This window comes from Myxine glutinosa, chromosome 12 (genome assembly GCF_964187855.1).
Source record: "Myxine glutinosa chromosome 12, kmMyxGlut1.1, whole genome shotgun sequence".
Lineage (NCBI taxonomy): Eukaryota > Metazoa > Chordata > Myxini > Myxiniformes > Myxinidae > Myxine > Myxine glutinosa.
In genome coordinates, this window is record NC_136272.1 from 60326808 (window position 1) to 60352855 (window position 26048).

General features: G+C 48.0%; 1 protein-coding gene across 3 annotated transcripts; it reads left to right on the top strand.

Annotated features, from left to right (window-relative positions):
* The first annotated feature begins 379 nt into the window (after window positions 1–379).
* On the top strand, window positions 380–24338 carry ZNRD2 (zinc ribbon domain containing 2). 3 transcript variants are annotated; one of them, XM_068131770.2, is made up of 6 exons: window positions 380–494; window positions 9989–10140; window positions 10555–10639; window positions 22038–22267; window positions 22414–22651; window positions 22973–24338. In XM_068131770.2, the coding sequence occupies exons 1-5, from the start codon at window positions 419–421 to the stop codon at window positions 22630–22632; spliced, it is 762 nt and encodes a 253-aa protein (XP_067987871.1). In that variant the 5' UTR covers window positions 380–418; the 3' UTR covers window positions 22633–22651; window positions 22973–24338. The 3 variants fall into 3 exon arrangements, with proteins under 3 accessions (XP_067987871.1, XP_067987870.1, XP_067987869.1); XM_068131769.2 differs by having other exon boundaries at window positions 22976–24338; XM_068131768.2 differs by having other exon boundaries at window positions 22414–24338.
* The last annotated feature ends 1710 nt before the right edge of the window (window positions 24339–26048 follow it).

Below are 26048 nucleotides of genomic sequence, written 5' to 3' on the forward strand. Positions count from 1 at the left end.
ATAGGAACATTAAAAATAGTAATTAATGACCTAATATCTATTGCTCTTGCAAATATCCAGTAGCCCCCAAGTGGGGACTACGGAAAAGTGGATTTTGAAGTCTTGGCCCATGGTCTATGAACATTAGAGGCATTTTTTCTTTTATTCACGTAATCCGAGTTGTTGTTGTTTTTTCGTGAGCGATTGAGGGAGATGTCAGCAGCGTATTTCCTATACACCGCCCAAGTAAAGGTGCGCCCCAGAAGTACGTGCTGCATGTGTGGAATAACATCGCCTGTAGGATCTGCTAGTCAGTAGTAAACCGTTTATTATTATTATTTGTTTTAATAAATTATTATTAGTAAATGTCAAATGACGATGTAAGACGGGTTTTTGAGCCGCCAGTGGGCGCTCTCTGAGCTGCGATCGGGCGCTTCGGATGCCTGGGACGATGGCCGTGAATTCGGGCGAGTCTTGCGGCGCCGCTCGAGCGGCTTTCCTCGGTCACAATGAAGGCAAGAGCGTTCGGGACGCGTTCCGAGGCCTTTAGCGCCTTGTCGGAGTCTTAATGGCGGCGAGAGCCATTCGTTGGGGAACGGTAGCGGCCTACGGGCGCAGAGCGCCGCTCGACTAGTGGCCGGGCGGGCTCCGAACTTTAGTAGGCCTCTCGCGCAACTAGTCGAGAGCCCGTGCTGCTTCTGTGGCCTATGTTTGTCATACCTGAACAGGTTGTTTTTACAAGTCGTACCTGAACAGGTTGTTTTTACAAGTCGTACCTGAACAGGTTGTTTTTACAAGTCGTACCTGAACAGGTTGTTTTTACAAGTCGTACCTGAACAGGTTGTTTTTACAAGTCGTACCTGAACAGGTTGTTTTTACAAGTCGTACCTGAACAGGTTGTTTTTACAAGTCGTACCTGAACAGGTTGTTTTTACAAGTCGTACCTGAACAGGTTGTTTTTACAAGTCGTACCTGAACAGGTTGTTTTTACAAGTCGTACCTGAACAGGTTGTTTTTACAAGTCGTACCTGAACAGGTTGTTTTTACAAGTCGTACCTGAACAGGTTGTTTTTACAAGTCGTACCTGAACAGGTTGTTTTTACAAGTCGTACCTGAACAGGTTGTTTTTACAAGTCGTACCTGAACAGGTTGTTTTTACAAGTCGTACCTGAACAGGTTGTTTTTACAAATGAAACCAACCCAGTCAGGTGACGTGGAAGGTTTACCTCGGTTTTGGTGTTTATCATTATTTATTAACAAGCGACTCAAGTTATCCAGGTATACCTGGGATACCTGTACCGCCCATGATGTCAAACCATTGTTTGGAAAGTTTGTTGTCCCCCGTCGCTCAGCGGAGCGAAAGGGGGACTATGGCTTTCCCCTCCGTCCGTGTGTCCGTCCGTCCGTCCGTCCGTCCGTGCGTGCGTAAGCGAAGGACCGCATTTGAATTTGGTGTGTGGGTGCAACCCACGTCAAAATCCAAGATGGCCGCCGCCATGTATGTCTGATGCCATGTATGTCTGAACCTTGTAACCTGCATATCTTGAAAAATAAGCGAAGTACCAATGTCTAATTTGGTGTGTGGGTGTATCTCGGCATAAGGACGAACGCTATTGAAAATTGCGTCGCCACGTCAAAATCCAAGATGGCCGCCACCATATATATGTCTGAAACTTGTGAGCGAAATATCTCGAACAATAAGCGAAGTACCAACTTCTAATCTGGTGTGTGGGTGTATCTCGGCACAAGGAAGAACGCTATTGAAAATTGGGTCGCCACGTCAAAATCCAATAAAGCCACCTCCATGTATGTCTGAACCCTGTGAGCGAAATATCATATCATAGCATGTTTTCTGCGTCTTAAACGTTGTCAACTCACATCACTTCACCGACGGGGGACCTCGGCGTAACGCTTGTTAGTCTAGAGCTAGGCATCTTATTCAAGATCATATTATGCTAGTTTTATTATTCTAGAGCTAGTATAGTCATATTATTCTAGATCACATTATGCTAGTTTTATTATTCTAGAGCTAGTCACATTATTCAAGATCATATTATGTGCGTTTTATTATTCTAGAGCTAGTCATATTATTCAAGATCATATTATGTGCGTTTTATTATTCTAGAGCTAGTCACATTATTCAAGATCATATTATGTGCGTTTTATTATTCTAGCGCTAGTCACATTATTCAAGATCATATTATGTGCGTTTTATTATTCTAGAGCTAGTCATATTATTCTAGATCATATTATGCTAGTTTTATTATTCTAGACCTAGTCATATTATTCTATATCATATTATGCTAGTTTTATTATTCTAGACCTAGTCATATTATTCTATATCATATTATGCTAGTTTTATTATTCTAGAGCTAGTCATATTATTCAAGATCATATTATGTGCGTTTTATTATTCTAGAGCTAGTCATATTATTCTAGATCATATTATGCTAGTTTTATTATTCTAGACCTAGTCATATTATTCTATATCATATTATGCTAGTTTTATTATTCTAGAGCTAGTCATATTATTCTAGATCATATTATGCTAGTTTTATTATTCAAGAGCTAGTCACATTATTCTAGATCATATTATGCTAGTTTTATTGTCCCCCGTCGCACAGCATAGCGAAAGGGGGACTATGGCTTTCCCCTCCGTCCGTGCGTGCGGACGTGCGTGTTTGCGTGCGGGCGTGCGTGCGTAAGCGAAGGACCGCATTCGAATTTGGTGTGTGGGTGCAACCCACGTCAAAATCCAAGATGGCCGCCGCCATGTATGTCTGATGCCATGTATGTCTTAACCTTGTGAGATGAATATCTTGAAAAATAAGCGAAGTACCAACTTCTAATTTGGTGTGTGGGTGTATCTCGGCATAAGGAAGAACGCTATTGTAAATTGGGTCGCCACGTCAAAATCCAAGATGGCCACCTCCATGTATGTCTGAACCTTGAGCGAAATATCATATCATAGCATGTTTTCTGCGTCTTCCACTTTGTCAACTCACATCACTTCACCGACGGGGGACCTAGGCGTAACGCTTGTTTATTTTGTGCTTTCAAACATTTAATGACTTTGTGAAGATGCGACCTGTGATTCCCTAGTTCTGCGTTTCTCAACCAGGGGTCCGAGGACCCTTGGGGGTCGCAGAATGCCACCGGGGGTCCGAGGACCCTTGGGCGTCGCGGAATGCCGCCGGGGGTCCGATGACCCTTGGGTCGTGGAATGCCGCCGGGGGTCCGATGACCCTTGGGGGTCGTGGAATGCCGCCGGGGGGTCCGAGGACCTTTGGGGGTCACGGAATGCCACCGGGGGTCCGAGGACCCTTGGGGGTCGCGGAATGCCGCCGTGGGTCCGAGGACCCTTGGGGGTCGCGGAATGCCGCCGGGGGTCCGAGGACCCTTGGGGGTCACGGAATGCCGCCGGGGGTCCGAGGACCCTTGGGGGTTGCGGAATGCCGCCGGGGGTCCGAGGACCCTTGGGGGGTCGCGGAATGCCGCCGGGGGTCCGAGGACCCTTGGGGGTCGCGGAATGCCGCCGGGGGTCCGAGGACCCTTGGGGGCCGCGGAATGCCGCCGGGGGTCCGAGGACCCTTGGGGGCCGCGGAATGCCGCCGGGGGTCCGAGGACCCTTGGGGGTCACGGAATGCCGCCGGGGGTCCGCGAGATGGCGGCAAAATGATTGACACGGTCGAGTGTTTACCATATAGTGTTCACCATATAGTGTTTACCATATAGTGTTTACTATATAGTGTTTACTATATAGTGTTTACCTTATAGTGTTTACCTTATAGTGTTTACCATATAGTGTTTACTATATAGTGTTTACCTTGTAGTGTTTACCATATAGTGTTTACCATAATGCTTCCATTAGTTAATTTTTAGTACGAGTACACCTGCTCACGATGGGAGCGGCAGAGGGAGTCATGTCGGGGAAGGGGCAAAAAAACCTTTGGGGAGGGGGATGTTGTTTTGTAATAACATTAATATTATGATGTTATCATTAAGTGTTTACTTTTGTTATACGAAGCGGTCTTGGTAAAATGCCACGTTATCTGCAGGAAGGGTCGTGTTGTTAACCCTTGTGGGGTATATAGATTGCAGTAGATCTTTGCTCAATAACGTTCGTCAACGTGATGAGCAAAGATTTCCTCACAGGTGTTCGGATTCCTCCAAATTTAGTGTTAAACAGCATTACGACTTTAAAAAAAAGGTAATCATACGTGTTTGTGGGCTCAGTGTGGTGATTAGTTCCAGGTATGTCATGATGCAGCAATGAAGGTGTTGATACCATTCAGCAGCACCTACCTGTGTGAGGCGGTCTTTTCAGTCATGACAGCACTGAAAACTAAATATAGGTCAAGATTAAACGTGTGTGTGTGTGTGTGTGTGTGTGTGTGTGTGTGTGTGTGTGTGTGTGTGTGTGTGTGTGTGTGTGTGTGTGTGTGTGTGTGTGTGTGTGTGTGTGTGTGTGTGTGTGTGTGTGTGTGTGTGTGTGTGTGTGTGTGTGTGTGTGTGTGTGTGTGTGTGTGTGTGTGTGTGTGTGTTAGTGTGTGTTAGTGTGTGTTAGTGTGTGTTAGTGTGTGTTGGTTGGTTGGTTGGTTTAGTTAGTTAAAGACCTCCCTGTGCATCTATATAATAATAGCGTAAGGACTCGACTTTGTTATCCCTTTTACGCCGCACCCAGTGACCCGATGCCCACGGCACTAATGGATTTACGATCTACGCTCTTTACGCTCTTTGTTTATCACGTACAGCCATACTCGAAAAATCTGAATTAGCCGACGTTGGGGCCCAAAAGCATCCGATTAACTGCCGATACGACGCCATCTTACGACACCATCGTATTGGCGTCTGCTGGGCGAAGGCGAAGCAAGCCGTCCGCTGATTGGACAGGCGAAAGCAAGCCGTCCACTGAGTGGACAATCCCAGAGCATGCATTTGTGCCGGTGTCGGCGATCGTTGTTCATATACGCACTCTTTATTCTCATCTTTCTTCCTAACTCTTACTCGGACAAGCAAATCCCCTATGCCATCCATAATGGTACACTTTATCCATACACCACATCCTCCCTTCCGTGGATGTTCCACGGGTTTCGGCTAGTTGACAGTATTATTGCTAGTCACCAACAGCAGGCCTCACATTGAATAGAGCTTGTATTTAGGCTACAATTAGAAAAGTCCACAGTGATTATGAGTAAAACTTTTATTATTTGAAACGCCATTTGATGTGTTGAGGTTTCACAAACAGTTTAACATGATTGTCATTGAGCAAGTAAAACATTGATTCCATTTTTAGCTCAACTGGACTTTAGTCCATTGAGCTTATGTGATCCAGCACTCCAGCAGTGTGAGTGAGTGAGCGAGTTATTTAGTCAGTGAGCAAGCAAGTGAGACAGTCAGTGAGTCAGTGATTGAGTGAGCGAGTCAGTCGGCCAGTGATCGAGTTAGTCAGTCAGTCGGCCAGTGAGCGATTGAGTCAGTCAGTCGGCCAGTGATCGAGTGAGTCAGTCAGTCGGCCAGTGATCGAGTGATTCAGTCAGTCGGCCAGTGATCGAGTGATTCAGTCAGTCGGCCAGTGATCGAGTGATTCAGTCAGTCGGCCAGTGATCGAGTGATTCAGTCAGTCGGCCAGTGATCGAATGATTCAGTCAGTCGGCCAGTGATCGAGTGATTCAGTCAGTCGGCCAGTGATCGAGTGATTCAGTCAGTCGGCCAGTGAGCGATTGAGTCAGTCAGTCGGCCAGTGATCGAGTGATTCAGTCAGTCGGCCAGTGATCGAGTGATTCAGCCAGTCGGCCAGTGATCGAGTGATTCAGTCAGTCGGCCAGTGATCGAGTGAGTCAGTCAGTCGGCCAGTGATCGAGTGATTCAGTCAGTCGGCCAGTGATCGAGTGATTCAGTCAGTCGGCCAGTGATCGAGTGATTCAGTCAGTCGGCCAGTGATCGAGTGATTCAGTCAGTCGGCCAGTGATCGAATGATTCAGTCAGTCGGCCAGTGATCGAGTGATTCAGTCAGTCGGCCAGTGATCGAGTGATTCAGTCAGTCGGCCAGTGATCGAGTGATTCAGTCAGTCGGCCAGTGATCGAGTGATTCAGTCAGTCGGCCAGTGATCGAGTGATTCAGTCAGTCGGCCAGTGATCGAGTGATTCAGCCAGTCGGCCAGTGATCGAGTGATTCAGCCAGTCGGCCAGTGATCGAGTGATTCAGCCAGTCGGCCAGTGATCGAGTGATTCAGCCAGTCGGCCAGTGATCGAGTGATTCAGTCAGTCGGCCAGTGATCGAGTGATTCAGTCAGTCGGCCAGTGATCGAGTGATTCAGTCAGTCGGCCAGTGATCGAGTGATTCAGTCAGTCGGCCAGTGATCGAGTGATTCAGTCAGTCGGCCAGTGATCGAGTGATTCAGTCAGTCTGCCAGTGATCGAGTGATTCAGTCAGTCGGCCAGTGATCGAGTGATTCAGTCAGTCTGCCAGTGATCGAGTGATTCAGTCAGTCGGCCAGTGATCGAGTGATTCAGTCAGTCGGCCAGTGATCGAGTGATTCAGCCAGTCGGCCAGTGATCGATTGATTCAGCCAGTCGGCCAGTGATCGAGTGATTCAGTCAGTCGGCCAGTGATCGAGTGATTCAGTCAGTCGGCCAGTGATCGAGTGATTCAGTCAGTCGGCCAGTGATCGAGTGATTCAGTCAGTCGGCCAGTGATCGAGTGATTCAGTCAGTCGGCCAGTGATCGAGTGATTCAGTCAGTCGGCCAGTGATCGAGTGATTCAGTCAGTCGGCCATTGATCGAGTGATTCAGTCAGTCGGCCAGTGATCGAGTGATTCAGTCAGTCGGCCAGTGATCGAGTGATTCAGTCAGTCGGCCAGTGATCGAGTGATTCAGTCAGTCGGCCAGTGATCGAGTGATTCAGTCAGTCGGCCAGTGATCGAGTGATTCAGTCAGTCGGCCAGTGATCGAGTGATTCAGTCAGTCGGGCAGTGATCGAGTGATTCAGTCAGTCGGCCAGTGATCGAGTGATTCAGTCAGTCGGCCAGTGATCGAGTGATTCAGTCAGTCGGCCAGTGATCGAGTGATTCAGTCAGTCGGCCAGTGATCGATTCAGTCAGTCGGCCAGTGATCGATTCAGTCAGTCGGCCAGTGATCGATTCAGTCAGTCGGCCAGTGATCGATTCAGTCAGTCGGCCAGTGATCGATTCAGTCAGTCGGCCAGTGATCGATTCAGTCAGTCGGCCAGTGATCGATTCTGTCAGTCGGCCAGTGATCGAGTGATTCTGTCAGTCGGTCAGTGAGTGAGTCTGTAAACTCGTCGTTCATCATCACTTCATCTACACAAATGATTTTGATGAAACTTGTCCACAAGCTGCATATCTGATGCCTCAAAGGTGTATTGACTGCAGCAAAATCTGCGCTGATTACGGGGTGACGGGGTGAGGGGTGGAGGTTGTTTTTACCCCCCTCCTCCCCCCAATGAGTCATTGCTCTCTTCTCTGAAGCTACACACACACAATTTCAATGAAACTTGAGCACATCCTTCATCACTCATGATGTACCAAAGTGTGTTCACTGCATTAAAAATATCAGGTTCTGAGGGGGGTTTGAGTGACTGTTGGTCCTGATCCAGGTGAGCTTCATGACCCGTGGTCCTATTTTCTGTTGTTCTGATGTGCCAATGTATGTGCCAATGTATGTGTATCATGTGTAACAAGCAGGCTGTCCGCACTCAGTAAACTGAGATTGGAAAAAAGCTACTAAGTTTATGAAGTTAAGTTCTGTTTGTTGGATTACTAAAAGCTTATCAAGCAGTGTCGTAGTACAAGCAACAACCACTTTTTCATTTAATAAATATTTTTTTGAAAGTAAGTACTTTTGTTTAAAAGGGGAGGGGTATCTTATCTCGGCCTACCCCTGGGGGTCCCTGGAAATTTTTATTGGACACCGGGGGGCTGTGGAGGCAAAAATGTTGAGATTCACAAACCTCCATGGCCGAAGGTGGACTGAGCTTGAGGTTGTGCTTATTATGTGTGACGTCATTGGTGGTCCAAAGATTGTGCAGAGGTCGTTACCTTTGAGCTGTCTAGTCTGGGTTCGATTCCCGACCCAATTATGAACTGTTAGATTGGTGCTTCGGAGAGTCCCTCGGATTGACGTTAAATGGGGAATCCCGTCTGACGGTATTTACTTGGGAGACGTCAAAGATCCCACGGTGTTGTGTGCGAGGATGAGCCGAGTTATCGCCGGCACACTGAAAAAATTACAAATTCCTGCTGGAAATGTGGGGAAGTACGTAGTCTGGTCGTCTTCCATGATGTCACGTCCACTTCTTGCTATTGCGGTTTTGTTAATGTGTCCACAGCAAAACCAACACGAGAAATAAATTCATTTGTCCAGGTATCTATATCAGTTGTGAACGGTTGTCTTTGGTTATAGAGGACAAACATAATAATTATATAATTTTTAGAAAATAATATAGGCCAAATGTTGACTCCATACTTTTAAAGGAAAATGTGCTTCTTTTGTTTTTCTCATCCATGTTTGCACCCATGGGCATGGACCCGTGTTTGCACCCGCTGTGGGGTGGACCCGTGTTTGCACCCGCTGTGGAGCTGACCCGTGTTTGCACCCGCTGTGGAACGGACCCGTGTTTGCACCCGCTGTGGAGCGGACCCGTGTTTGCACCCGCTGTGGAGCGGACCCGTGTTTGCACCCGCTGTGGAGCTGACCCGTGTTTGCACCCGCTGTTGAGCGGACCCGTGTTTGCACCCACCCGCTGTGGAGCGGACCCGTGTTTGCACCCACCCGCTGTGGAGCGGACCCGTGTTTGCACCCACCCGCTGTGGAGCGGACCCGTGTTTGCACCCACCCGCTGTGGAGCGGACCCGTGTTTGCACCCACCCGCTGTGGAGCGGACCCGTGTTTGCACCCACCCGCTGTGGAGAGGACCCGTGTTTGCACCCACCCGCTGTGGAGCGGACCCGTGTTTGCACCCACCCGCTGTGGAGCGGACCCGTGTTTGCACCCACCCGCTGTGGAGCGGACCCGTGTTTGCACCCGCTGTGGAGCGGAACCGTGTTTGCACCCGCTGTGGAGCGGAACCGTGTTTGCACCCGCTGTGGAGCTGACCCGTGTTTGCACCCGCTGTGGAGCGGACCCGTGTTTGCACCCGCTGTGGAGCTGACCCGTGTTTGCACCCGCTGTTGAGCGGACCCGTGTTTGCACCCACCCGCTGTGGAGCGGACCCGTGTTTGCACCCACCCGCTGTGGAGCGGACCCGTGTTTGCACCCACCCGCTGTGGAGCGGACCCGTGTTTGCACCCACCCGCTGTGGAGCGGACCCGTGTTTGCACCCACCCGCTGTGGAGAGGACCCGTGTTTGCACCCACCACCCGCTGTGGAGCGGACCTGTGTTTGCACCCACCCGCTGTGGAGCGGACCCGTGTTTGCACCCACTGTGGAACGGACCCGTGTTTGCACCCGAGGTGGAGCGGAACCGTGTTTGCACCCGCTGTAGAGCTGACCCGTGTTTGCACCCGCTGTGGAGCTGACCCGTGTTTGCACCTGCTGTTGAGCGGACTTGTGTTTGCACCCACCCGCTGTGGAGCGGACCCGTGTTTGCACCCACCCGCTGTGGAGCGGACCCGTGTTTGCACCCACCCGCTGTGGAGCGGACCCGTGTTTGCACCCACCCGCTGTGGAGCGGACCCGTGTTTGCACCCGCTGTGGACCGGACCCGTGTTTGCACCCGCTGTGGACCGGACCCGTGTTTGCACCCGCTGTGGGGCGGACCCGTGTTTGCACCCGCTGTGGGGCGGACCCGTGTTTGCACCCGCTGTGGAGCAGACCAGTGTTTGCATCCTGTATGACATTGATTAGAGTAGTATCTTCCGAGGCAGGCTTCACAGTTCCTGTTGGAAATGAATTAGGCTTGATATTGTGGCAGATGACTTGTATGCTCGTCCTAGATGAGTTTGTGATATTTTTTGTTGTTGCTTTCATCTTTAATTATTTTCCCAGTGGATCTTGATTTTTCTTGGGAGCCTCCATCAGAGGCAGAGGCCAAAGTCATGGAGGCACGGCGTGAGCGGCAGGAAAAAATCAGCAAGCTGATGGGGGAATATCTTCTCAAGGGTTACCGATTGCTGGGTGACTCCTGTGAGGAATGTGGGGTAAGTTGTTAAGTTGCATGAGGGAGAGGAAGCCATTCACGTAGTTCCTTCACATCTAGGTATGTTTGCATGAGCAGGATGCATTTTTCTCATTTGATGTTCCATCTGAACTCATGTCCCATGATGCAGGAAACCAAGGTTCAACTACCACGTGCTTGTCCTCTGTCTACTATCCTTGTAGTTCAAGTACATTGATGTCTACTAATGTCTTTCTGCATAAAGTCCAAGTTTCTCCAAGTTCCTTCGTGAGCCTTGGATCACTATAAAAATAAAAATAAATGTAAAAATTTTTTTTTTTACCTTTCATCTCGTCAAATCCCACACATTAACCATGTCAGGGTGATTAGGGCATAAGGAAGGTGCTCCTTTTTGCATAAATGAGCTGTTGCTGAGTGCCTGTACCTTTTCCTCCAGACGATCCTGCTTCAGGACCGGCAAAGAAAAAACTATTGTGTCGCCTGCATGGAGCTGGATTCTGATGTTGACAAAGATAATCCTGGTACGTCTACTCAGTTTTGGGTATCTAATAATCTTTTACTTTCAATGTGTTACTGCTTCCTGATCACTATTACCTTTGATGCTACCCCAATTATTTTGCAATACCTTTACGACCCAAAAATTGTGTGACATCATCGTGGTGCAACCCACATGATGTTAGTGTGAAATGTTTCTTTTGTGGTGGGATTCCACTTTTTCTTTTTTTTCTTTTGTTCATCCTTTTTGGTGAAAAACAAAAGTTTGCAGATATAGTTTTGCAGGCACAATGGTATTGTTGGGTTTCTAACAGGTGAAATGATAGATGGAGAGAGGCTATGACTGAGGGGACAGGTAAGGGGCACACTTGAAGCAGAAAGCATTTATTTAAAAGTCCACAGAATCATAAAATCATTGGTGATATTGATTTGCAAGTAATAAACAAAGAACTGAATGTGGTTTTTAATTCTATTAATATTTTGAGGTGTTAAAGTTTTAAAAAGCCAACCTGGCTGGTGTGTACCGCCCCTTAAAAAAAAAAAAAAAAAAAAAAAAATTGAGAACTAGAACAGCACTGGAGAGAGCATACCTCCACCAAGCTGAACAGTTTACGTTTTGTATCCCACTGATTGGTCATATCTGGATCCAGACCTGGACCATAATCGAATCGGCTTGTTCTTCTTGCCTAAACAATTCACCCACCAAGTTTTATCGTAAGTTGGCCATAACGGTTTGAAAAATCATGCTATATTATCGTTTTTGACCCAATCACTCAATGGTGAAGAATCACCTAAAGAAGAACTGTCGTATCCAGATACGTATTCAGATCTGCACCAAAATTGAATCGATTCTTGTCACATAACCAAGCTCTCCACCAAGTTTCGTCCAAATCCATCCATAACTTTTTCAGACGCCGTACTTTTTTTGTTGTATACTGAATCAAGGCTCGTGAAAGAGCTAACATTTACTTCACAAACAAATCAACCAGACAAACAAAATATATAAAAAGAGGGAGCGGAAGACAATATGGGGAGAGAAGGGGAAGCACGCAAACACAACATTTGAGAGCAGGGAGATGTGTGGGAGGGAGAGGGCTTGGGGGGAGGAGGCGTGGGAAGGGGGGGGGGGGTGGGAGAAGTATAAAACACAAGGACACCAAGGACTTCCAGGACAGAAGTTGGTATTTCAGAAAAGTGGAATTGGGGTGAAATTAGCGGGGGTAGAAAAGATCAAGGTTTTGGATGGGGGAAGATAAGAGATGGTGGTGAACAGATGTTTTAAACACCTGGAGGGTGGAGTGGGATTGAAGAGAGTGAGGGAGTTTGTTCCAGAGGCGGGAGAAAAGAGGAATGAAGGAGTGAAGGTGAGCAGAGAGTCTTGATTTTGGCAGTTTAACCATAAGGGTTGCAGGCACATCTTGTGCCACCTGTAGGAATATTTGCGGGACAGAGCCCAGAGAGGAGTCAGTAGAAGACGGAAAGACCACCAACCTGCCTGCGGTGAGTGAGTGAGAGGCCCTTGGAGTTAGCTTCATCGCGGGAGATTCCAATGATTCTGAACGCTTTGGTTTCAACAGCGTGAAGACGAGCTAGGTGTGAGGCAGGAGTACCGGCCCAGAGGGGAGAACAGTATTCCATTGAGCTGCGGATGAAAGCCTTGTATGTGGTGAGGAGCTCAGGTGTGCCAAGGAAGGACCTCGCATGAAGGAGGATGCCCAGTCGGCGACTGGCTTTGGAGGCCAGATTTGAAATGTGGTTTTCCCAGGAAAGATCATGGCAAATAGTGAGACCCAAAAGCTTGAGTGACAGAACTTCTTGGAGAGGATTATTCAGAAAGTGGATGTGAGGGTTGTCCAGTCGGTCTTTTCGGAGAGACATCGTAAGAGTGTGAGTGTCCAGAGTGCGATGTATTGGTTTTAGCCCTATCACTCAATGGTGTAGAATCACCTCAAAATCTCTGATCTGGATATTCACCAAAATCGAATCATTTCGTCCTTGTCACATACCCATCCCCAACCTTACTATCAAATTTCATCCAAATCCATCTATAACTTTTTGAGATAACCTGTTCACAGACAGACAGGGATGAAAACATAACCTCTATTCACCTTTGGTGGCAGAGGTAAAAACTCCATGGCCATTGTGGCATCTGGGTGACGTCATCATTAGACCAATTTTCTCAGCATGCAAACCACATAAAAAATAATGGCCGCGCAACTCACTTCAGACTTGTCCAAAAATAAATTTGACGAATACTTTTCTGATCGAAGATCATCAGATTATGGCGGCAGTCAAAATCATGATGTGGAAGGTGCTGTCAGACCATACATATATGTGAATAAACACATCAACACTTTTTTTTTCTTGTATTTGTATTTTGTTTTAACAATGATGTGCATGTATGTAGCTGGACCATGTACGTCATTGGGTCCACCCGTACAAGTAAGGGGCTGTAACATTTAGGTGTCAACCTTGTTAGTTGTACAGTGCAATACTAGACCTACAGATGCTTATTACCATACTGGATGGGACTATCCTCACAATGTACATGTCGTGGGTGAGTGACGTACAACAGGTTAACACTGAATGTAACTTTACAACCGCCAAGGGCAACCTTATGCTAGCTATTATTACCCTCAGTCCCTGGTGCTTTTTTTTGCCTTTTTGTTATTTTCCATTAGATTACAACGATCTCTAATTTGTGGGGATTGCGTCGGCTTTCAATAACTTCAGTTCTTCTTTTAGTTGATGACGCAATTACGGTGTTTGTGTATGATGCGTATTTAAGCTGCACATAAACATTTGGAAGCAAAAGTGTTTTGAAAACGTAGTGGGTCACGTGATTTATGACATAATCCCATCGCTGTTTTTTGGGGGTGGTGGCAATCGAGAGTAGACAGACACCAAAAAACACTAAAATTTTCTTCCAAGATATTTATTCAAGAAAAATAAACAACGGTTAAGTATTAAGTGGAGCCATATCTATTCATTAAACCAAACATTAATCTTGAATTCTGTGGATATTTAAGCTTTTAACTTTGTAAATGCAGTTGAATCATCGATGAACTAGAACGGCACTTGGTAGAGCGCATGCCTCCAGGCTGAACAGTTCACATTTTGTGTCCCACAGACAGGCCGGATCTGGATCCGCTCCTCCAGAATCTAACCAACTTGTTCTTGTCACTTACCCAATTATGCAAGTTTTGGCATAACCCGTCCACAACCTTTTGAAATACCCCGCTATATATCCTTTTCGACCCTCTCTCTCAATGGTGAAGAATCACTTTTACAATGATAAGATCCATATATTCACCCTAATCGAATTGATTCGTCTGAATCGAAATAATTCTGAGATATCGTGCTCGGACAAAAGCAGACGGGTGAATACGTAACCTCTGTCCACCGATGAATTATTCCAAAGTGTAACATGTATGGCAGAGCATGAAGAATCTGGTGCATCAGCAGTTCAAAATAGCGGTTTCTACAAGGAAAGGGCGGAGTGGGGAGAGCAGGGGGCGGAGTGGGGAGAGCAGGGGGCGGAGTGGGGAGAGCAGGGGGCGGAGTGGGGAGAGCAGGGGGTGGAGTGGGGAGAGCAGGGGGTGGAGTGGGGAGAGCAGGGGGCGGAGTGGGGAGAGCAGGGGGCGGAGTGGGGAGAGCAGGGGGCGGAGTGGGGAGAGCAGGGGGCGGAGTGGGGAGAGCAGGGGGCGGAGTGGGGAGAGCAGGGGGCGGAGTGGGGAGAGCAGGGGGCGGAGTGGGGAGAGCAGGGGGCGGAGTGGGGAGAGCAGGGGGCGGAGTGGGGAGAGCAGGGGGCGGAGTGGGGAGAGCAGGGGGCGGAGTGGGGAGAGCAGGGGGCGGAGTGGGGGGGGGGGTGAGCGGGGGGCGGGGGGCGGGGGGCGGGGGGCGGAGCGGTGAGAGCGGGGGGGCGGAGCGGTGAGAGCAGGGGGCGGAGCGGGGAGAGCAGGGGGCGGACAGATGTTCTGTCTCACTTTTCCCTCCGGGGCTTCAAACAAGCTGCGCACCACTATCTCTTGTCGTCCCCATTTCTGACCTATGACCTTTATTACCCCATTAACCTTTCCTAACTCAATCATCGTCCGTAAATACTGGGCAATACTTGCCAGTTTCTGTTCCCTCTCCTCCTCCTCCTCCTCCTCCTCCTCCTCCTCCTCCTCCTCCTCCTCCTCCTTCTCTTCGGCCGCCTTTCTCTTTGTCCTCCATCTCCTCTTCGTCCTCCTCCTCCTCCTCCTCTTAGTCCTCCTCCTCTTTTCCTGTTCGTTCATTCCCTTGATGTTTGTCGCAATGTCAGTTCTATCTCACTCTTGCATGAACCTCGCGCCTGTAAAGTAAAAAAAAACTTCAAAATGGAAATTGATGTGAATGTGTCGATGAATATCGACACTACCCATGTTGGACGTCAACCCACTGTCATGTATGTTCTCAATTTAAGGTCACATGGAAAAAAACAACAAAAAAAAACATCGAATTGGTTCATCTTTGTGTTGCAGTCCATACTTGTGCCAGGTTTGGTTGAAATCCCTTCAGTGGTTTATAAGTGATGACAGCAACAAAAAAATAAGATTTTCAATTGAAGGCCCATGCCCTTTGGTCTTTTGATATTTTGAACCCAAAACATAATCGGTTTATCTTTTTATTACGGAATGTAATTCCTCCCCACTCAGTTCCTCCCCACTTCCTCTTCCTTCCATCTCATACCTCCACCTCCTCCAACCTTCTACTTTGCTCTGCTTCCCCCCCCCACCGCCACTCAAACAACACCTGACTGTATCTCATCCCATCACCATTGTTGTAAAAATTACAACCATCAAACCTTTTGTCCTCCTCATCCTTCCCTTTCTCCTAACTTTTCTGAAATCTCTGACACACTATCAACAGCTCTCGCCACCTCCTCCTCTTCTTCCTCATCTTACCCTACCCCTCCCCTCCCATGTCCTGTATCCAATGCTCCCCCTTCCTCTTCCTCAACGGTATGTACCTCAAACATCCGGTGCCTTCATTCAAACATGATTGATCTCTCCATTCAGGTTGCTTCTGACAATCCAGACTTGATCTGTTTAACAGAAACTTTCCTCCTTCAAGATGCATCTGATTCCTTAATATCTCTTCCTGGTTACTCCCTCCTCCGGTATGATAGACCTTGGCCTCGTCCTGGAGGTGGGGTTGCTATCTTTATCAAAAACTCTTCCTCACTCTCCCTGCACTGCCCTCTCTCCACCTCACCCCCAGGAGTACCTCTGGCTACGGCTTTCTCTCTGTTCCCACCTTTTGTTCATATGTGTTCTGTACCATCCTCCAAACAGTGATGACTCCATTTACATCTTCCTGTTTGACAACATGGACCAACTTCTATCCACTCATCCCAACTCTCTCTTCCTCATTTGTGGCGACTTCAACTGTCATCATGCCAGCTGGCTGGGTGTGGGTACCTCTATCACCAGCCATGGCTCCTCAGCAAAAGACTTCTGCGACTCACTGGGATTGACACAATCTGTCAATGTCCCGACCTGGATCTCAGTCAACGGAGTATCTTCTCTTCTCGACTTGGTTATGACAAACTTCCCTGCAAATGTCTGCTGCTCTTCTTCTCCTCCAATCGGTTCTTCTGATCATTTGCTTGTTAAAGTGGACATCTCTCTGGCCATTCTCAGAGAGCCTCCTCAGCGTCGACGAGTCTGGCATTTCACTCAGACCGACTGGCACGGTCTGCAAGCAGCCAACAATCATCTGGACTGGTCTCCCATCTCTACCCCCTCTGACATCAACTCTTCCTGGGAATTCTTCCAAAGTAAACTGTTCTCTCTTGTGCACAGATTTATCCTATCTTGTCTTCAGTTGTCTTACCCTTCCTCCCATCCATGGTACACTGAATTATTGTGGTGAGGCAGTTACCCTGAAACAACTTGCCTTCGCCTCATGGAACGCAAATCCAACTGAAAGCAATCCCAGTTCCTTCCACAAAGCTCGGAACAAGTGTGTTTCTACCCTCAGGAGAGCCAGGAAACCATATCTCTCTACTCTCAAGACTGAACTCTCAAACCTGTCTCCCTCCTCCAAATCTTGGTGGTGTTTGGTCAAATATGTTCCTGGTGTTCGTTCTCCTTCCATCCCCTCCCTTACCTCAAATGGTTACACAGCTGACACTGAATGTGACAAAGCCGAATGCCTCAACTCTGTGTTTGCCTCAAAATATTATGTCCCAAACCCATCCCTCTCTGCACACACTTTACCCAGTCGAACCCAACTGCTCCTGGACTCTGTGTCCTTCTCTCCTGACGAGGTGAAGTTTCTGTCAAACCTCGACTCTGATTCTGCAACTGGACGAGACGGCATCAGCCCACGGGTCCTAAAATCCTGCTCTGCCACTCTATCTCACCTTCTCTCTGTTCTCTTCACCCTCTCTTTTGCTCAAGGTCATCTGCCATCTGCTTGGAAATCAGCAAACATTACCGTTTTACACAAAAAAGGTTGAAAAACAGATCCTTGCAACTTTAGACCAATCAACCTGCTCCCAATCATCAGCAAAGTCATGGAATCAGTCATCACTTCTGCCATCAAATCCTTCCTCTTCTCCAATGGCTTTATCTCGGATCATCAATTTGGATTCAGACCAGGTCATTCTACTCTGGACATGCTGCTTCTGCTGTCTCAACAATGGAAGATGGAAGGCAGCTGCCTCTTCACTCTCTGCAGACATGGACAATATCACAAACTGGTCAAACAAGTGGAACAAATCTCACACTCTGTTTGTCTCTCCGTACAGACCATCTGGACAACCCTCCCATCTACTTTCTGAACAATCCTCTCCAAGAAGTTCTGTCATTCAAGCTTTTGGGTCTCACTATCGGCCATGATCTTTCCTGGGAAAACCTCATTTTCAAGCTGGCCTGGAAAGCCAGTCGCCGACAGGGCATCCATCATCTGTCGTGCGAAGTCCTTTCTGGGCACTTCTGAGCTCCTCACCACATACAAAGCTTTTATCCGCAGCTCAATGGAATACTGCTCTCCCCTCTGGGCTGGTGCTCCTGCCTTACACCTAGCTCTGCTTCACGCGGTTCAAACCAAAGCATTCCGAATCATTGGAGTCTTCCGCGATGACGCTGATTCTGAGGGCCTTTCTCTCTGTCTCACCGCAGGCAGGTTGGTGGTCTTTGTCTTCTACCGACTCCTCTCTGGCCTAGCTCCCCCAGGTCTGTCTGTGCTCTGTCCCCAAAATATTCCTACAGGTCGCACAAGATCTTCCAGCAACCCTCTTCTGGTGAAACTGCCAAAATCAAGACTCTCTGCTCACCTTCATTCCTCTTTTCTCCCACCTCTGAAACAAACTCCCTCACTCTCTTCAATCCTACTCCTCCCTCCAGGTCTTATAAACAGCTGTTCACCACCATCTCTTATCTTCCCCCATCCAAAACCTTGATCTTTTTGACCCCTGTTAAAACACCCCAAATCCACGTCTTTAAATCCCCAGCATCTTTCCTGAAATTCCGAGTGGTGAAATTCCGAGTCGTGTTCATTTGCTTTATACCGTGTACCCCTTGCCCTCTCCCTTCCACAGATTTCCCGACGTCCTTGTTCTCCACTGTTGTTGTGCTTGTGTGCTGCCCTCTCCCTCCCCCTCTTGTCTTCCGCTCCCTTCATTGTAAGTTTTATGTGTGTGTGCATGTGTTCATGTTTAATGTGTTAGCTCTTACACGAGCCTTGATTCTGTATACAATAATAATAATAATAATAATAATTGCACCAGGTTTAGTTGAAATACCTGTAGTGGTTCACAAGTTTTTGAGGCAACAAAAAGACCGATAACAGATCGATGCTCGGACAGCCCGATGGACAATCAGAAAACAAAGCCTTTAGCTGCAGAGGGAAGGAAAACCGGATACAAGCAGAAACAGGGCCGTCGGAGCAGAATATGAGCTGCACTTATGTTTAATTGTTAACTTTGATTCTTTTCAGTTTGAACTAAAGCCTAAATGGTGGGGCTTTAGTGGGCTAAAAGTGATGAATTGTGCCTTTTCCCTTACAAGCATGAAACTTGGCACATGGCTAGAATACCCCAAAAGAAAGATTTTTAGTCCAGGGGGCATCTCCAATTTCACCCCATATGGCGGCCATCTTGAAATTCAAGATGGCCGTCATACAAGACCTGTTTTGATGAATATCTCCATAATTAGAACAGATATCAAAATGGTTGAAGTGCCTATACCTACATTTTTAGGGTCTAGGAATCCAATGGCAACATAAAATATTCAATAGTATATGGCAGCCATCTTGAAATCCAAGATGGCCGCCATAACAGACCTGTTTTGATGAATATCTCCATAATTAGAACAGCTATCTAAATGGTTGCAGTGCCTACACCTACATTTTTAGGGTCTAGGAATCCAATGGTAACATAAAATATTAAGCAGTCATATGAAAATATTAATTTTGCATAGTATCATGCATACTGGGAATGCATATTGTTACGGACCGCTGATTAGATGTTATATTTGCCGAGCGGAGGCTCCGCGACCGAACAGTTATTCCCCGACTAAAACCCGATTCAACCCAAACGTTGGCCGTATCGCGCCACCGCTATTCAATCGGGAAAAGACTAAGACGACAAATGCAAAGAGGAAAAGGAATAAGACGAGAAAAGGGTTGAAAATACTACTAAATTTATTTACTATTTACAGGCTCAAAATAACCAAGGAGAAGGAAAGATAATAAAATAATATACAGAAGCTTTTAGAGACACAGGGAAAATACTAGCTTATCTAACAGGCTTACTTACTACCCAGGACAGAACAAACAAAGACACTGACTCACGCGGGGAATTGCAGAGTGGATTGCTGGAAGGAGGTGTGTGGCTGGAGGGGGAAGGACGGCACGGAGCTGGCTGGAGCTTGATCCCGCACGGGACGTCGGGCTGGACCTCGACGGCCGCTGATGCCACCGAGCCTGTTGTGTGCGCGGAGTCACGGGTCGGAGCTGCTTGTCTCAGTAAAAGCGCATCTGCTCTGGCGACCCAGCTCTTTCTTTGGACTCAGTAAAAGCGCAACTCTCTGACGACCCAGCTCTTTCTTTGGACTCAGTAAAAGCGCAACTCTCTGACGACCCAGCTCTTGTCTCCTCCCTCCTTGTCTCAACTGCTTGGGGAACGCCCCCCCCCCCCGGCGGGTTATATAGGCCCCGCCCTTCAACCTTTGCGAACCTCCCCCAAACGCTCTTCCTCCGCCCTCTCAAACCAAACCCCTCATGCTCAGTTGGTTGTTCGGGGCTGGCTCACTCCTCCCCTCTATGACGAGGTGGAGACACGCCTTTCTTCCCCAACCCTGCCTCGTGGCCCAATGGTGGTTGAAGAAAACCGCCCAAAATGCAGTTGGCCATCGAAATGAAATGAAAGGGGACCTATTCTTATTTCACTCGGTGCAATGGAGTATTTCAATTAATGGGAGACACAGCCTTACCCTAAGACACATAATAAGATATAAGCTACTGAACAAGGGTTTTATCGGGTCCTGCAATGTGGTGTTTATGGAATAACTACCGAGACGCCCTTTTTATCTTTACACAACTCCGGAGGCAGGAGGCGCAGAATAAACAATAATAATAATAAAGCACACAATAAAAAAAATACAGTCCTCATATCCGCAACAATATAAATACTCTTAACAGGTTGGCATTCTTCAGTGATTAAAAGTGTCTTTGACATCGCAGACTGTAACTGTGCCATCTTGTGGTTTTCTAGTCTTTGCTGCATTCTCCATCACATGCGCAGAGAGAAGTACAGGGAAGTGCAGCTTTCTTACACCGGCAACGACCAGTACATCCTTTTTTGCACCCACACTTAACAAGTTCATTGCAGATCTTTGCAGCCTCTGGAAGTGTTGTCCATATTGGTTTGAACTGGCCAGCAGACGTTTTTTGCCAACCCCATTCAGTGGGGCTTGGTAGATCAGGCTTAGCATGCAATGCTTGTCCCCAGCATAGTGCGCCTTGGTATACTGCCCGCTTTACGTGCTGCACAAGGGCATCATGTGTTGGTGGAATTGATTCCACAGGTCTGCCCTTCTTTGCAAACAGTTTCTTTCGTACAATGTTAATGTCGGTAGCAGTACTTGTGCGATCATACAACAGAATAACAAATCTCTCAATGACGTTCATGCAGGTTTCAGTTATCTCTGTGCTCTGGGGGCAAATTTCTGCTAGTACCTCTGTGAGCTCAGGGAATGATTCCCACACATTCCATGCAGTTACCTTTCCACGCCCATTAAACGCTGAAGAAGTGTCACACCCTGTTAGTGCATGAAACATGGGGAGGGCTTTAGATTTCTCAGGGCCAAGAGCTGTGGCTATATCATGTGCAGAGATAAATCGCATGTTCTTGCCTGTCCCAAATTGTAACCATATCATCACTGAAAGCTTCTGGGATGCTGTAACTGCAAGCACGACAACATCTGTGTCCACAGTTTGTATGAGGACCTTACTATGCCCTCTCTGTGTTGCATCAGCAGCATGTAGGAACATCCGACCATCTGCCTCTTCCTGAGTGCACGGGGAGAGTGATTCTAGATAAATGTGTGGTGGAGCAGTAAGAACCTCTGTATCACGTGTGACAACTAGCTCCTTGCGCTGGTCTTCAAATGATTTAATTGTTTCATTGGAAAGGAAGCTGAAGAGTTCACGCTTGTTTTCATCAACTCGAAGAAAGTTCTGCCACTGTCCAGGAATTGCAACTGAGGTCTCCATCAGAGTGCTAAAAGCACTCCATCAGATTTCTTCCAACACGAGGGACCTGGAAGGTCTTGTTATAGAAAGTCGTTTGGTGTCGACGGCTGGTTGTGTTAAACTGCATTGTGTTGCGTGGCGCCGGTCAGGCCGTTTGAACATGCTCAAAGTTGATTGATTTCCATCTTGTCTGCCTGTAGTTTGTATTCGTTGGTTGATACAGACGCATTCACAACGTGACTGGACGAATGTGCTTCTGCTGAGAGAGTAGATCTACCTGTAATTTCTTCCCAAACGAATTGGTGCACCTCTGGACTAAACAACATGAGGATGAGCTCATTCAGCTTTGTCAGGAAAAAGGAGATGATTCGGGAAAACCTGCTTTGTGTTATATCGTGTCCATCGCCTATGCCAACCGCATTTTTAAACCTAAGGCCTTCATGCCAGAGATGCCACTGCCAGATCCACAGCTTCCCCTTGTTACTCAGATGTCGTCACCTCCGCCCGCCAACATTTCAAGACACGTCTTCCAGCGAGATTTTGTCCGTGTCATTTTGCTCTTGTTACTTTTGGCGTGCACCACAGGGACCAATCATTACTCGTCTTATTGGTCGGTTGGTGTAGCCTTGGCTTTACTAGGCCTTTTTATTTTTTTATTTAAGCATTCCTTCCTATTTCCTAATTATCTGTCTTCTCCAGCATTGAATGCTCAAGCTGCCCGATCTCAGGTCCGTGAACGCCAGATGAAGGGGGAGCCAGAGGTGGCGATCGATGGTGCTGAGGAGCGAGCGCCACGACCAGCGGGTCCTCGAGCCGAACCGGCCGGCCTCGCCCTACCCGATATCCGGCCTGGTCCTTCGCCCGGTCAGGGTGCTCCCGTGGGAGCGACTGCACCACCGCCGGCCAGCAGTATGGCAGGGATGTCACAGGTGTGAGCTGCATCCTGGATGTTTTCTTTTTCTTTTGTTGAATATGCAATGGAAAAATAATGCATTTTATGGTTAGCACAAGTCGAAGTGCTCAATGTTGTTGTTGTTGTTGTTGTTGTTGTTGTTGTTGTTGTTGCTGCGTGCAGAATGCCACAACAGTTGGAAGCCTTTCGCAAGCCAGCGCTATGATTGGAGACTGTCCCACAGCCCGGGGCCTGGATGCAGCCGAGCAGGCGGTGTTGGCAAAGCTGCAGTGGGCGTCGCGTGAACTCGCTCAGGCCGCTTCTGTGGAAGCGAGCACGCAGCTGTGCTGCCTCGTCAAGGCCTGTGCCGACTCGCTACTCAGCTTGCGCAAGCTCATGTGATGCGACACGAGGCGCAGACGTAAGGGCACGGATCGATTGCATTGATGGAAGTTGGGGATCCCGCATATGATGTACATTTGTGGGAATATAATGGAAGAGGAAAGGGAGAGTATGAAAGTTAAGAAGAAAAGATTGGAAGTAAATATCAGGCAAAGCAGGAAAGTGGAATGTAATTGGTCGGTATTATGTAAATAACCTCTTTGGGCTCCATTGCAAGTTTTAAGGAACAACCTTGTAAAGAAAGAGTTTTAATGAGCAGAAAGGACTCAAATGGACCTCTGTGATTTTTTTCGATGGCAGAGACGTGTCTATTTGCATAATGTTGTCCTAATGTATCCAGCAGATTTCCAGGAGGTTGTCGTCGCAGGAAACGTTCTGTGAATCAAGAATTGTCTCGATTTGTTGTTGCTAAAAAGTCGGTTTAAGTGGTTGAAGTTGCTGCAGGTTAAGCGGCCTGATTGGTTTTTGCAGGAAGCGAGTCGAGTGAAGTAAACAAAGCTCATTGAGAAACGAATGGATTCATCCAGGCAATTTGAATGTGGGACGGAACAAACAATTAACCCATTGTTGGCTCGTGTCCTGCGAACAAAGTCCAAAGACGCCAAGTATCGCCCAAGGTCAAATGTAACAATTTTTGAATTGCAATTTCGGAACCACGTGCAACTCGTGTCTGCAGGACAAGGTGTTGACGTTTGGTCACAGGTGGTCGGTTACATATCGGTTTTTGCCACCAAACTTCGAGGTTGCTGTTCAAGATTAATTGGGAAATGGCCGGTAAGTTTGAACGAAATCACCGCCGTGAACCTCTTGGTTTTTCCGCCTTCTCGTCTGCATGCTGCTAGTTCGGTGCCGTCGCCATTCGTCAGTTACTTTGCTTAACTACTCGACGCTTTTGCTCCAGGAGAATGTCGAAACGGGTTGTAACGTTTACCTTTATCTACGCCGGCAGGCTCGCATCCGGTAGGGTTTGAGGGTCGGTCGAATCGAGCAGGCCAAAGCCGTCATTCCTGCCACAAACTGCAAAACAAAAAGTTGTTGTTTTTACATCTCGTTTCGTGTTTCTTCTGTTTTAAGCAGTCGGGCAGTGATCGTTAATTTTATGCTTCTCGTCGAATCGGGAACCTCTGTTGCCTTTCGGGCAGAGACATGAAGTTTATCGTTTTCAGTTATTTTATGTCATTCCGTTACCGAGAGTAGAACCTTTGAGTGCATGCATCTTTTGAGTACCGGAAATGTGCACACTTTAGTCATTTTGACATTTCCAGCTCGAGTGTCGATGTTGGCATCAGGGTCGCGTTGGCGAGTGCGGTCTGGACGGCGGTAGTGCCGTCACACCGTTCCGTGCATACCTGGTCATACCCCCGGTGTCCACTCCAGAGGCGGGTGTGATGGATCCGTTTAAACATGTCGGTGCGCGCAAGGAGCTTTCTTTATTTTGTACCATGTTGAATGCCATGTATGTGCCGGGTTATGCACGTGACTCGCAGTGTGCACCTTTCATGAACCGTTATATTGCAAAGAAACAATATTGTATTATAGTCCGTCGTTACATTTGTGATGCAGTTTCCGCCGGAATGTGTGCCGTCCTACAGACGGGGCTTCGTGAAATCTCATTCGCGTCCGTACGGATCTGTCCGAGTCCTTGAACTATCCTTTAAGCAGCTGTAAACAATAGAAATAAAACTTATTTCCATTTGATGTGTCAACCTCTTCTTCTTTTCTTTTTTTCTGTCGCTGAAAGAAAGTCACTAAAATGTTTGGAAGTCATGTGTGACGTCATGTGAGATGATGCTTTCACAAGTAGAAGCTTTTACTAAACACACAACTTCTGTGAAAAAGACGAACAATTTGAATTGTTCAACTGATGCAAAACAAATCTAAAACTTTGTTCGATGCAAATACCTTAATGAAAAAAAATAATCTTCAAGCTCATCTGCATGCCAATCTACCCGTCAACCTCATCTGCATGCCAATCTACCCGTCAACCTCATCTGCATGCCAATCTCCCCTGTCAAGCTCATCTGCATGCCAATCTACCCGTCAAGCTCATCTGCATGCCAATCTACCCGTCAAGCTCATCTGCATGCCAATCTCCCCCGTCGAGCTCATCTGCATGTCAAGCTCACCTGCATGCCAATCTCCCCATCAACCTCATCTGCATGCCAATCTCCCCGTCAAGCTCACCTGCATGTCAATCTCCCCGTGAAGCTCATCTGCATGCCAATCTCCCCCGTCAAGCTCATCTGCCTGCCAATCTCCCTGGTCAAGCTCATCTGCATGCCAATCTCCCCCATCAAGCTCACCTGCATGCCAATCTCCCCCGTCAAGCTCATCTGCATGCCAATCTCCCCCGTCAAGCTCATCTGCCTGCCAATCTCTCTGGTCAAGCTCATCTGCATGCCAATCTCCCCCATCAAGCTCACCTGCATGCCAATCTACCCGTCAAGCTCATCTGCGCCAATCTCCCCCGTCGAGCTCATCTGCATGTCAAGCTCACCTGCATGCCAATCTCCCCGTCAACCTCATCTGCATGCCAATCTACCCGTCAACCTCATCTGCATGCCAATCTACCCGTCAACCTCATCTGCATGCTAATCTCCCCCCGTCAAGCTCATCTGCATGCCAATCTCCCCCCGTCAAGCTCATCTGCATGCCAATCTCCCCCGTCGAGCTCATCTGCATGCCAATCTCCCCTGTCAAGCTCATCTACATGCCAATCTCCCCCGTCAAGCTCATCTACATGCCAATCTCCCCCGTCAAGCTCATCTGCATGCCAATCTCCCCCGTCGAGCTCATCTGCATGTCAAGCTCACCTGCATGCCAATCTCCCCGTCAACCTCATCTGCATACCAATCTCCCCCCGTCAAGCTCATCTGCATGCCAATCTCCCCCGTCAAGCTCATCTGCATGCCAATCTCCCCCGTCGAGCTCATCTGCATGCCAATCTCCCCTGTCAAGCTCATCTGCATGCCAATCTACCCGTCAAGCTCATCTGCATGCCAATCTCCCCCGTCAAGCTCATCTGCATGCCAATCTCCCCCGTCAAGCTCACCTGCATGCCAATCTCCCTTGTCAACCTCATCTGCATGCCAATCTACCCGTCAAGCTCACCTGCATGCCAATCTCCCCATCAACCTCATCTGCATGCCAATCTACCCGTCAAGCTCATCTGCATGCCAATCTACCCGTCAAGCTCATCTGCATACCAATCTCCCCTGTCAAGCTCATCTGCATGCCAATCTCCCCCGTCAAGCTCACCTGCATGCCAATCTCCCCGTCAAGCTCACCTGCCTGTCAAGCTCATCTGCATGCCAATCTCCCCCGTCAAGCTCACCAACATGTCGATCTCCCCCGTCAAGCTCACCTGCATGCCAATCTCCCCGTCAAGCTCACCTGCATGTCAAGCTCATCTGCAT

Excerpts from the sequence above, each read along its gene's own strand:
- ZNRD2 (XM_068131768.2), top strand. The coding sequence starts at position 419 with ATGCCTGGGACGATGGCCGTGAATTCGGGCGAGTCTTGCGGCGCCGCT. Across the intron at positions 10,640-22,037 it reads TGTTGACAAAGATAATCCTG|CATTGAATGCTCAAGCTGCC; the intron begins GTACGTCTACTC and ends TGTCTTCTCCAG. Across the intron at positions 22,268-22,413 it reads GTATGGCAGGGATGTCACAG|AATGCCACAACAGTTGGAAG; the intron begins GTGTGAGCTGCA and ends TGCTGCGTGCAG.